The sequence below is a fragment of the Carettochelys insculpta genome, chromosome 5, assembly GCF_033958435.1.
Source record: "Carettochelys insculpta isolate YL-2023 chromosome 5, ASM3395843v1, whole genome shotgun sequence".
Taxonomy (NCBI): Eukaryota; Metazoa; Chordata; order Testudines; family Carettochelyidae; genus Carettochelys; species Carettochelys insculpta.
Genome location: NC_134141.1, coordinates 96,776,733 through 96,789,803, shown reverse-complemented (window position 1 = coordinate 96,789,803; position 13,071 = coordinate 96,776,733). Strand labels below are relative to the sequence as shown.

At 44.9% G+C, this 13,071-nt stretch overlaps 1 protein-coding gene across 1 annotated transcript in view; it reads right to left on the bottom strand.

Annotated features, from left to right (window-relative positions):
* The window catches only part of CDC20B (cell division cycle 20B), a 47,489-nt gene that overhangs the window by 16,685 nt on the left and 17,733 nt on the right, over nucleotides 1–13,071 (bottom strand). The window contains exons 3-5 of the mRNA XM_074995569.1: nucleotides 7,850–8,075; nucleotides 5,366–5,496; nucleotides 1,803–1,902 (exon numbers count right to left, since the gene is read on the bottom strand). Of these exons, the coding sequence (XP_074851670.1) occupies nucleotides 1,803–1,902; nucleotides 5,366–5,496; nucleotides 7,850–8,075 (457 nt within the window). The remainder of the gene's footprint in view (nucleotides 1–1,802; nucleotides 1,903–5,365; nucleotides 5,497–7,849; nucleotides 8,076–13,071) is intronic.

Genomic DNA, 13,071 nt, shown 5'->3' with positions numbered 1-13,071 from the left:
TAAACAAAGGATTCCTGCCCAAGAGAAAGCCTATTTAAGCAATAGGAATCTTTCAATCCCTTGGTCTTCAGCTTGCCTTTCAAATTGTCTGACACACCCTAAGACAGAGAATTTCACTGAGGACCCAACTCAGGAAAAGATCATTTCTCATTGGAGATTTCACCTGACATAAAGGCAACTGTTTAGGGTAAGAACTCACAAGACTAGAATTAGCTGTGTGTTTTCTCTTTTGTTTGATTTGGGAACCCAATGAACCATCATTGACACCATCAATCAAGGCTTGGACAAAGACTGGAAATGGCTGGCCAACTACAAAAGCAGTTTCTCCTCTCTTGTGGTTCACACCTCCATATCATCTGCTGGAAGCTGGCCACATCCTCCCTGACTGAACTGACCTCATCAACTCTGACCCTCCTCTTGTTTGGTACTCCATCATTTTCATGGGCCTATACATTTAGACCTGCCTCTGGAGTCCCTGCTACATGCATCTGACAAAGTGGGTCTTTGCCCACAAAAGCTTATGCTCCAAAAAATATTTTAGTCTAAAAGGTGCCACAGGATTTCTTGTTCTTTATGTCACTTCTGGAAATGGGATTTAGGCACCTTTAAAAATGTTACTACAAGTGACTTACTGAAAATGACATAGCAAATGTGGGACAGCAATAAAACACACACACGCACACACACACACACACAGTGCCTGATTTGTTCTCATATCACTGACTTCATTGGAGTTACTCCTTATTTACACCAGAGTCACTGAGACCAAAATCAGATTCTCAAGGGCAGAATCTCAGAGGTGCACCTAGCCACTGGGCACCTATCTCCCCTAAGCCTTCTGAGGGAATTGGTCATCTAGCTGTTATTTACATTGTTAAAAATCTCTCCACAGTCAACAACGGGCCTAATGCTTGAAAATTTTGGATACCAATGCGCAACAAAGGCAAGTTCAGGGTAGCATTCTGAGAAGGATGAGCCTGATTCTGCTACCTTCTGTTTGAGCCAGCACGCTAAGTATTCACATGTGGCTGCCTAAATTGTGGATTCAGAACTATGCATGCATACACTGGGAGCTCACATGGCTATATTTTTGCAGGCACATGAAGTTATTGCAGATATAGCCATTTCCGTGGGTGACTACCAAAGTTCTGTAGTGACATGTATAACCATAAGGGGCTGGGGAGGGAGGAACATGGTTTCTTATTCTTTTCCTGCAGCCACTACCTATGTGACCAGATTTCATAACTGATCTCAGTCAGAATACCAAGGAGGATTACCATAATCTAAAGGCAGATAGCTGAATGGTACCTAAATGGTATCCTCCATCCCACATCTTTAAGCTTCCACACTGAAACACAAATTATTTGACCACAGAGCTAATTAAAATTAGTGAAGCACAAACCACAGAGAGGAGGAAATCTTTCTTTCCAGCTAATCTAAAGAACTTTTGCAAGATCTTTGTGTTGCTTTAATTCATAATTGAGGTCCACAACAACGGCACATTCAGCTGATCAGCATGGCTATCTGTATCTGTGCAGTCCCATACTAAGGGCCAGATGTAAAGTTTATTGGAGGCAATGGAAAGGCTCCCATTGATTACAAGGGTTTGGATCAGGACCTAAATGCTGAGAACTTGAGGAGCATCCAAATAACTAGACCATCAAAACAAATTAACACATTTCATAAACAGTAGACAAAACAAGACTCATGATAATCAAAGAATCCTCATGGTACCCAAGTAACACCCTATTCTGGCTTGTTGCCAAGGTATGCTGCTAGCTTTCACTGTCACAGAAGCATACCTTCCCAAATACACTCAGTGTTTCCACAGATCTTTATGCCATTGTTTTCTGGGATGCTGCAGCCTCTCTCTTGGAGCATTACCAGCTGTGTGAGACATTTCTGCAAATATATTCAAATGAAAACATAACTGCCAAGGAATTTAGGAGTATTAGGCATGACATCATGATGTGCACTTCCACAGCCCCTTCCATCTACGGCACTCAACACCAGCCTGCCATAGCAATTCCAGGCCCCAGGACAGAACAATTAGTGGGATCCCACGCACAAACAAGCAGTGCCCATGTGGACGCAGTTTTCCTGGCATTTGTGCAGTGCTGCACCTGCACTGGCTGGAGCTCAGCAAGCTGTCAGCTGTGCTGCTGAGCCCGCTCTTTCACCACGGCCAGACAGTCCTCCTTAAGTATATGCAGAGTACATGGCTGCATAGGACACCCAGAAATTGTGTGCTCACAATTTTTGGGTGCCCCAACACAGCCACATGTGATTGTGTGCCTGACCACTGTCTGCTGGTTCCTCTCTGGTCCAGCCCTTCTTCCCAGCTGCTCTCTTGTCCACCAGCAGCAGGGCTGCCTCCTCCTTTCCACCTCCCCCACAGCCACATGCTCCTATCAGCCAGCAGGATGCTGAGCTGTGGGCTCCCTCCTGTCACACACAGGAAGAGGGGGAGAGGAGCTCTCAGGCTCTGTGCCAGCCCCAGGGAAGCCCTGAACTGCCTGCTGCTGTTCTTGCTCTTGGTCCAGATGTTCCTATGGCTGAATGTTTGTAGCTGTTTCCTTTTGGAATGGTTTCCTCATAGGAGCACCTTTCCTAGGTCTCAGGTTACCATCCTTCCAAGTTGCCCCAGGATTTTTTTTAAGCTAGATGTCCTAGAAAGTCTGCAAGGGTGCTCAGTACACAGAGAGCTGTCCAGTTTTACAGTCTTGGTAGTTTGGTCCTAATTAGGTCTCCTTTCTTGATTAACTCTCTAGAGAGCTCCCCTGAAAAACCCCTCTCCTGAGGATCTGTTCCAGGATCTCCTGACTGAGCTCTCATGATCCTTACGAGACCCAGATTTTTCTTAACTAATTAACTGCCACCCCAGGCAACTAATTATCCATTGGTGGCTTGGCATTGGCTTATTCTCCTTAGCAGAGACTGTCACAAGTATGCTGGGTTCTGGACCCCTTCAGAAAGACAGTTATCCTGCAACAGTACTGACCAAGTGAATGGTGATACTGTGAATCATGATACTGTGAGCATGTGAATGGTGCTCCAGCATCTAGTATTGGCTTTTTATATCTGGAGATCCCCAGTTCAAATCTGAGGAATCAGCCAATATAATGGTCATCACACAATCATTGACCCAAACAGCTCACAGACTAAGTGAACAGCATAAGATTGTACAGGGAGTCCAAGCTGACAGCACTAAGATAAAGAAGAGGAAGAAAGTGTAATTTGTGTTTAATGAGGTGGAAAGAATTTTTACTAGCATGGGTCAGTAATGTGTTCTTCATGGGAAAAGTCAGTTTTCAATAAAACTTTGAATGACAAGGAGGTGAATACCGGATGCATAGGTATATGAGGGGGTGGGACATTTTAAAAGATAAACTGGAAAGAAAGGGAACGTTAGGCAGGCTTCATCAGAGAGAAGGGATGTAGTTCTACACAACAGCAAGGATATAAAAAGGGGAGAGTTCTGAAGCATGAATTTGCTATGGAAATCGAATACCTCCAACATGACATGGTGCTAGCAGCACTCAAGGAAGAGGATTATCACCATCATATTTGGATGGACCAATGGACCATTCTTTGGGACTTGATGAGGGCTGAGCTTCAATAGCTGAGTCAAGACAAAAAAATCTTGCACATCAAGGCTGAGAGGATAATCATAGTTATAACTACTTACTTTCATAACGAAAATATGTTTTCTGTAGAGTTTGGTCATTTACACCTGCCTGCACTACAGACAGACCTGGGCTACAGAAGAGTGAGCTGGATTCTAGGCTGACTTACACCTTATGAACATAAATGTTAATTAAGTTCCAGATGCAGAATTTTTATTGTGGGTGATGACATGCTCACCTGAAATTACTCTTCAGATCCCAGACCAGATTCCAAGCTAACGTGTACTTTTAACATCAATAAAATTAATCCATACATTTTAAATGGGAAATGTCTTTAAAGACCTATCTAATATACTAATAAATTGGATTATCTGCATAAGGTATTGCTTCTTATATAAATGTGTGAACTGGTCTCAGGACCACAACATTCTGGGCCTGATTTTCAAAGAAAGGAGGCAGGAAATGTAGCCTACACCGTTACCACTCATCATTTGTAGTGGAAGATTATAAATATGAAAACAATTAATAACGGTCTGTGTAATGAGCCTATATCGTTCAGCCATGAACCAGCTGAGATAGGTGGGGGACTGAAATAATGGAATTGGTTAAAGGAACTTTTTTTTTTTAAACTTTTTAAAGAAGTAGGACCAGACTCTAGCATTTATTTTACGGAAAAAATTATAGGAGTGAGTAATAAGAGAAGTGGCTGTGCTATTATTTATGGTACAGAATTACTTTTACAGACCCATAGTTATCCACAGTTATGGTGCTTTCAAAAACAGGGGAAGACAGATGCCCAGATCCTCAAAGATATTTCAATGCAAGTTAATGGCATAAATGATTGGGCCAGAATCCATGTCCTGGACATTGTATGATCTAAGATTCCAATTAAGCAAAAATGTTACAAAGGTGTTTCGCTTTAAATACTTGAGTAATCCTACTGAGTGCATATGTTATGCACCTACCATGTGCTTTGCTTGATTAGGACCTATAAGCCTATATCTGCAATGCCAACTCACCTTGTGCACTTACACTGAGCATCATTTTCTCATCTTGAATAGTCTGGTTCATGACAACAATATTACTTGTGTAAGTACTAGGGAATATGAGCAACTGTTGTAGAACCAGGCCTTAAGTGAAGATGAAAAGAACAGGAGAAAGGACAACCAAGGGTGCAATCAAGGTGTAGAAGGACAATGGCAAAGACACCACACTTTCCTGGGGGAGTAACACACACATCTTGTACATTATATTGGGTTGGTTTCATTTTTAGTTTACACGAGAATAGTCTGGAGATACGCAGTATAGTTGTAGCTGTGCCAGTCTCAGGACACTACACAGACAAGGTGAATGAAGTAATATCTTTTATTGGACCAAATTCTACTGAAGAGAGAGACAATATTTCAATCAACACAGAGCTGGGAAAGAGCTCTGTCTGATTCAAAAAATCGTCTCTTTCACCACCAGAACTTGGTCCAATAAAAGGTATTACCTCACCAATCTTGTCTCTCTGTAGTCTGGAGAAGCACATGAATGTATGTCAAGCACAAGTGATAGATTACCCTTAAGGCTGTTCTAGAGCCAGATGTTATGGTCATTATTTTACATATTAGAAAGGCAGAAAATCAGCAGGAGATTCTGGGAAGAGGACAAGGTAACAAAATACATTAACGACGTAAATACCAGAAAAAGCTTCAATATAAATCCTGTCAGCACAAACGCAGTGTTACACTACTCACCTGCTTCTTTGCAACTTCAGCTCTCCTTCTGTTTTTTCCCTGAAAGCAAGTGGTCTCGTGGCAGCTGGCTGTGGCATTAGTAAAGATCTCAGGTTCCTTGGGGGAGCCTTTGATAGACACCTGAAAGGATACTGCACAAAAGGAATTTTAATTGAAACATTTATTTTAAAAATACAGGTACTTTTGTCCAGAGTTTGTATTGTTCTATTCCATTGTAGAGTGGATTCTCTGATAACACTAATCCTGAGGGTTAGCCTGATGCTTTGTCAGTAGAACAAAGCACTATCAGACACCAGCTGCCTCACCTCTTTCCAGGTCCTTTTGCATATCACACAACCTTCAAGCTGCCAGAGCTGGGCCAAACCACAATAGATGCAGGAAGCAGAGGTGTAGAAGGTGCTGCAGCACCTTCAGGTTTTATGCAGGCTGCCGGCCCCATGCCCTGCTCCCCAGCTGCTGGCTCCATGTATAAAAGCTGGGAGTGCTTCCCACACCTATGCCGTGCTACTGGCCCCCATCCACACTCCACTTCCCATCCCATCACCTCAACTGGGGCTCAACTCCTAGCCAATGGCCCCAAGGCCAGGCCCCAGACCTCACTCACAGGGCCTACTCCACTCCTAACCTCACGTGCAGGACTTGTTCTGGGGCCACTGGACCTGTGCCTCACCCCCGCTGCCAGGGTTTCACTCCCAGGGCTCCAGAACCAGCCCTATGGCCAGGACTCTGTTCTTGGCCTTTCATGTGAGGTCCCTGCTGCTGCCCCTGACCAGGACTCTGCTCCTAGCCCCACACCTTCCCCCAGCTGTGACCTCCCTCATTTACCCTTAACTGGGTCACATTATATCTTGGCTTCCAGCCTCAGTGTGTGTGGGGGGCAGCTTTCAGAACCCCCCACCCCACAAAAATCTTCCAGTACTACTGCAAGCAAGGCCAGTAAATTATCTGGCAAATGTCTGAACCTGCAACTTGCAATGAGGGAGTATTAGATCCCACACCGAGAAACCAGCAGCCTTTCAGGCAAGCTCAGCTCGTGCACAACCACCTGAGGCAGTGTTACAAACCTCAGAGTGGTAGCCAGGTTAGTCTGTGTCCACAGAAACAACTAGAAGTCCTGTGGCACCTTTTAGACTAACATATTTTGGAACATAAGCTTTCGTGGGCAAAAACCTGCTTTGTCAGATGCAGCGTAGTAGAGATTCCAGAGGCAGGTCTAATTAAACAGGCTCGTGAAAAGGAGGGAGTCCCAATAAAGAGGAAGGCCAGAGCTGATGAGGTGAATTCAGTCAGGAAGGATGTGGCCCACTTCCAGCAGCTAATGTGGAGGTCTGAACACCAAGAGAGAAGAAACTGCGTTTCAGTTTCTCAAGGATATGGCTCTCTATTTCCTCTGCCTTCCGCAACATCACCTCCCCCTGCATAACCACACTGTCATGCCCTATCTATCTTCAGTTGTATATGCCACAGGAGGGGCTCATGGGCCTAATTCTCCTCTCACACCAGTTTCACAGCAGTGTAATGCCTCTAAGGGCAGTTCTACGCTACAGGGGAAGGTCTCGTAAAGGTTCGCAATTTCAGCTAAGTTAATTACATAGCTAAAGTCGAGGTACCTTAATTTGCACTTCTGTGCTATCTCCAGGGAGGTTGATGGGAGCCTGAACTCACGCCGACTTCCTTTACTCTAAAGGGGGCAGGAGCACTGCAGTTGATGGGGGCACCCCATAAATTCAATTTAACACATCCCCACTAGGTGCACTAAATAGAACTCCAGAGGATCAATCACAACAGCTGATCTTCTCTCTAGTGCAGACGTACCCTAGGACAAATCAGGCCCTGTGATTTTGTTTTCCCTGTAATGCACCTACACACTTTTGCTGTGCTATGCAAGTGATACTACTTTGCATTTTGCTGGGATGCTCAGCATACCTTTGCCAGAACTGAAGAAGAGATCTGAGTTGCTCAGAAGCTTGTCTCTCTCACCAACAGAAGTTGGTCCAATAGAAGATATTACTTCACCCACCTTGTCTCTCTAATAATAATACATATCTCCTAGAAACTAGACTGACATTTACAAACACATCTCACATGGTGTCAAGTATCAGAGGGGTAGCCGTGTTAGTCTGGATCTGTAACAGCAATGAAGGGTCCTGTGGCACCTTATAGACTAACAGAAAAGTTTTGAGCATGAGCTCTCATGAGCACAGACTCACTTCATCAGATGCTGGTCTTGGAAATCTGGCCCTGCAGATTTCCAAGACCAGCATCTGATGAAGTGAGTCTGTGCTCACGAAAGCTCAAGCTCAAAACTTTTCCGTTAGTCTATAAGGTGCCACAGGACCTTTTGTTGCTGTTACATCTCACATGGGACACTGAACCCTTAAGTTTTAGTCCGTAACGGCTTTGCCAGGATTTAAGCTAAGTGGGGATTTTAGGGTCCCGTGTCAACCTCCAGAGTGATCCAGTCCCCATACTATTCTTACTGACCTGGGATGGTTGAAATCTCTTGAGGAGTCCTTATTAGCACAGATCCATCAGCTGGGAAGAGCTCAATAGGCTGACACTCCATGAAAGTTTGCTCAGCCTGATTTCTTGTGGGTGCCTGCTGCCATCTTGTGACGATAGGGCTGCTAGCAACAGGCACATTGGAACTCAGTTTCTTCACAATGCAACTTTTAAATCTTGAATAGGTGGGCTTGCCTGACTCGGGTGTCTATTTAAAAGAAAAGTGGATAATGTAGCTGTAGCAATTATGTAACAGGAAGGATAAATGGCTGTTAGGCCCATGGATTGTCAAACAAACCAAATAACTCACAGGAGATTTTGTCTCTTAGTGTTGGTAGCTTATACACTCATCCCTTGCCATACGAGCACAATTGGTTCCCAACTTTCTGCTCGTAGGCAAAAAATCATGAGGGACACTAAATTAGCATTAAAATACACGTAAAAGTCTCTGATTGGTTCTGAGTGCTCCTACCTCGGCGAAAGAGTGGCAGCAGGTGGTGCTGCTTTTGAAAGGTAAGTGAACCTTGGAATTGGTGGGGGTGGACTGGGGAGGTTAAAAGCTGGGGTCAGATTGGTGCCATGAGCAGGAGGGAGGGTTAAAACTTGGTGGTGGGTTGGGTCTGTGGGGTGGGGGAAAGGGTGGAACGGGAATGGTTCAGGCTGCTGCAGGTTGAGTCCGTGGGGCCGGCGGGGGGTTAAGGATGTGGTGGTTTGGGTCTGCAGGACCTGTGGATGGGGCTTAAGGCTGCGGCAGTTTAGGTCTGTGGGGCCAGAGAGAGGGTTAAGGCTGTGGCAGTTTAGGTCTGTGGAGCTAGAGGGAGGGTTAAGGCTGAGGCAGTTTAGGCGTGCGGGGCCAGCAGGGGGCTCAGGCTGTGACAGGTTGGAGCCACAGGAAAGGGGTAAGGCTTGTATTAGCAGGGAGAGTTCACTCATCCAGTGAACAAAGGTAAGTATATGTGTCCCTCGTTTAAGCGAGTACTCATAAGTAAAGTATTTGCTTAAGGAGGGATGAGTGTATCACTTTATCTATATTTAGAAGCTGTTTTTTGCTTTTAATGAGTATGGGCAATGCTGCCTCCCAGTCTGTGGCCCAGGTAACTGCCATGGTGCAAGGGATATCTCTGGGAGCTGCCTGGAATGAAATTTCCTCCCCATGACCTGCCAGTCAGCAGCATAGCAGGAGAGCTGCTCTGTGAACACAGCTGCAGCCTCTGCAGTGCCTAGGAGCGTGAAGAGGAATGGCTAGTGGATCCAGGTTCACACCAAAACCAAGCATCGTGCCCCTATTCCTCCTCCCTCAACCCTTCTCAGAACTCCTATGGCTATTGGCATGTGGCTGCACATCAGTGGCACTGCTAACAAGGTTCTCTAGATCAGAGGTGCATAGGGGGATGCACTCCCTCGGGGAGGGTGAAATTTCATGTGGGGAGGCAGCAAAGTCCCGCCCCCTGCAGTGATAATGTCATATCAGGGGAGAAAGCCGGCCCTGTGGGAGGGAGTGCAGGTGAGGCACATGCCCCAGCTGCTCTCACTTGCAATGGGCCACTCCCCCTGTGAGCCAGAGAGGCAACGTGTGGCACCACCACTGCCTCCCTCCAGCCCAGCCCCTGACTCCAATCCTGCCCCTTGCATAGACAAAGCCCAGTGTGCAGCCCACCCCTGCAAGTGCTCCAGTTGCCCTTGCACTGCCATTTGCTGGGCAGTGGGGCTGTCTCCTCTGCCCCTCCCCGACACCATCGGGCCATACTCAGTGATGCACCAGTGCACCTGCACCTGCCCCTGTCCACACTGCAGCTGCTGCTCACCTATGTATTGCTGTTGTTAAAACAGATAAAAATGTGCTCAGTGTTTAGACCTGTGGGGTCCAACCAGATTCTGAGGCAGCAACCACTACAGTGAACTAGCCACATTACCCTGCAAACACATCTATAGTTCAAGCCAACTAGCTGCATGTGGCTAGTGGCTAGCGTGTCGGACACAACAGGTTTAGACTTTACTGAATGCTTGTAAGTTGCTGCATGCATTAATCTCACTTGTAGCTGTAGGGAGCATGTGACTAGCATTTGGAGAGAGTAGGCACAAGTAATGCAAGCTCCCTAGAGGTGTTGCTGGTGGGGGAGGCGCTGACACCTGGACCGGTCCTGCCTCCCATTCTCTCCCAAGGCCCTGTCCCTGTTCGGCCTCTTCCCTCAAGACCCCACTCTCTCTGCACCATTTCTCCTGGGGCTCTCCAGCCTGCTCCTTGTTCCTCTTCCCCCAAGACCCAAAGGCCTCTCCTCTCCAGGCAGATGGACTTGAGGGAGAGGATGGAGAGGAGGAAGAGGTGAGTAAGGGAAATTCAAGGGAGGGGGCAGGGAGGTCTGGGTGAGTAGGGACTTAGGGGAGAAAGCAGAGAGAAGCAAGCTGTGGGCCCAGGGAACCTCAGTGGAAGAGGCAGCATGGAAGTGGGGCCTTGGGATGGAGCATGGGTTGGGTCAGAGTCACACCAATGGCCCACATACACACTTACTTCTTGGGAGGCAGTGGTCCAAAGGCAGCAAGCTAGCATGCATCCAAAGAGAGGTGCAGCACACCCAACATTTCAGGGAGACTGTATTTCTGTGTTGCTTGGACTCTCGAGGGTAAGTTTTTCTAGACCTAAGAAAGAGGTCCTTAGTGTTTAGCCTGTGTTAGCCCAAAGGGATATATAAAACTTGCTTATTAAAGAAGCTTCTGTCTTTTTAAATTTATGACCGTAACTCATTTGTGCATGTATGTTTATGTGCTTTATCCTTGTGAATAACTCTCTTATTTCCTTTCCCTAGTTAATAAACCTTCTGAGAGATTATTATATGATTGGCCATGAGAGTTGTCTTTGGAGTGAGATCTAAGATGCAACTCACCTGGGATGAGTGACTTGTCCTTTGGGACTGGAAGTAACTTGAATAATGTTGCAACATTGGGCTTAAGGAATTATCTGCCAAAAGCCAAGCTTACCCACGTGGCAAGATCGATCAGAGCATACAAAAAGATTGTCTGTGACATGTTAAGGCTCTTACAGTGCTTGAGGAATTTACACTCGGTAACTAGCTTGCGATGTCAAAGTCTGAAACTCACAACTAATTTGAGGTTTGTGGACTGCTTCTTAGAACACTTCCCTGAAGCTTCTACTCATCCCACTGCAGGACAGTTCGACAAAATCAATGAGTTATGGAGCACAGAAGAAGAGCAACTACTCTCACCACGTTAGATGTATAATTATCACTGAGCCACAAAGAATAGCGAATACTGCAGAATTGTTCAGCACCCTTGTGGAGAGGGATACTTCTAGCACTCAACTACTTAATCCTCAGCAGGGAGATTTTTAAAAGTAATTATACTAGTTGCAAAGCATCTGAAATGAGGAAATTAAAATCCTTAAACTCTGTATGGAAGCAATAGAGTTAGTTAGTTAGAGTTATAGAGTTAGTTATGTATAACACTAAACTCCAAAGGAAACAGTAAGCAAAAAGAAAAAGAGCAAGGTGGAATGGCATGACGTGATGGTTTTCCAAGTCAAACAGGAACAGAGAGGTAGCTGTGTTAGTCTGTATTCTAATAAAACAAACCAGTGGTCATGTAGCACTTTGAAGACTAACAACATAATTTATTAGGTGATGAACTTTTGTGGGACAGACCCACTTCCTCTGATCTGGAGATAGAACATTTCCAGTACAGAACTGACCATTTTATAATACAGAGATAAAAAAAAACTGAAATAAAAAGTGACATATCAGATACATAGAACTAAAGGGGAGGAGGGAGGGGGTGTGAAATACTAAGTGCTCTGCCTCAGCTCATTATGAATATCAAAGGTAGGGAGAACAAGCACGCTTCAAAAAAATGGAAGTCCAGCTCAAATAAAATCTATAGATAGGAACTGCACTGCTGTGTATATGTACCCATGGCCTTAAATTTTCTTACATAGCAGCTGAGCACCTCACAATCATTAGTATATTTAGCCTCACAACATCCTGGCAAGGTAGGCCAAAACTATTACTCCTGTTTCACAAATGTGGAACTGAAGCACAGACAAGCTAAGTGACTCGCCTATGTTCATGTAGGTAGTCTGTGATAAGTGAGGGGATTAAACCAGGATCACTCAAGTTCTGGGCTAGCACCTGTAACCCCTAGACTATCTTTCTTTCAGAAAGACTCCCACTTTATTAGAAGTAGGAAACTTTGAGAGACTCCGGTATGCAATTATGCAAACAAGAACAGGGAAGCTGTCGAAAGACAATAGGGAAGCAACAATATTTAAATGAGAGAATCTAGGCTCCTCCCCCAGAAATGTTTGGCATTTCAAATGTGATTTTCTACATTTTAGAGAATTTTTAACAAGATTTTAGCAATAATCATAACAACAGTAACCAATGCAAGGCCAGAAAGCCTAAACTCCTATCTGGATTTCCCAGGCAAAAAAAAAAAAAAAGGTTCAAAGTTTCTTAAGCCAAATTGATTTTATATGGGTTCCTTTTGGTTTTATTTTGATTGTTTTCAGTGATGCATGTAACCTCTTCTTCACACATGCTCCTGCCATACTTAACCGCAGCCAACACTCCAAAGCCCCACTTGCCACGCTCTAAATGGACCTAACCCAAAAATATCTGATTTTACTTGATGTTTTGCTCACAGTCTTTGTCAAACTGTAACAATGGAGCTGTTAGTGAGTCCCCTTGTTTTTAATTCTTCTTCCATAACATCCCAATTCACTCGTCTTCCTCTCCTGTCTCTTTCACTTGCCTTTTCTGCCTTAATAATTTACTTTCTTCCCCCATTTCTCCTTTCCTAATTTTCTGAAATCCTCCTTCCCTATCTCTTTGCCCTTCTTTCACATTCCCTTCCTCACAGCTGTCATTCTTAGCCCCTGTTCCTAGCTTTTTCCTCATCATTTCCATGTTATACGAACATTGGTTCCTGTTGCTTTCTTTTTCCTGTTTTTGCAATGGGCCCCATCCACTCATGTTCTGTCTTCCCACTCCCCCATTCTGCTCTCTCTCTCCTTGGCATTTTTTTCTCTCATGTACTCGGGGTTCCCAAATATCTTCTGTCTTCTCTTTATTTCTTTCTCATTCTTCAGGGACATGAGGTCAAAAGTGATGGAGAAGGATAAAAAACTAAAAAGGAAGACACCCAACTAAATAAGAAAAAAGAAAAGAGGAAAAAATCCAGTATTTTCAACTTCT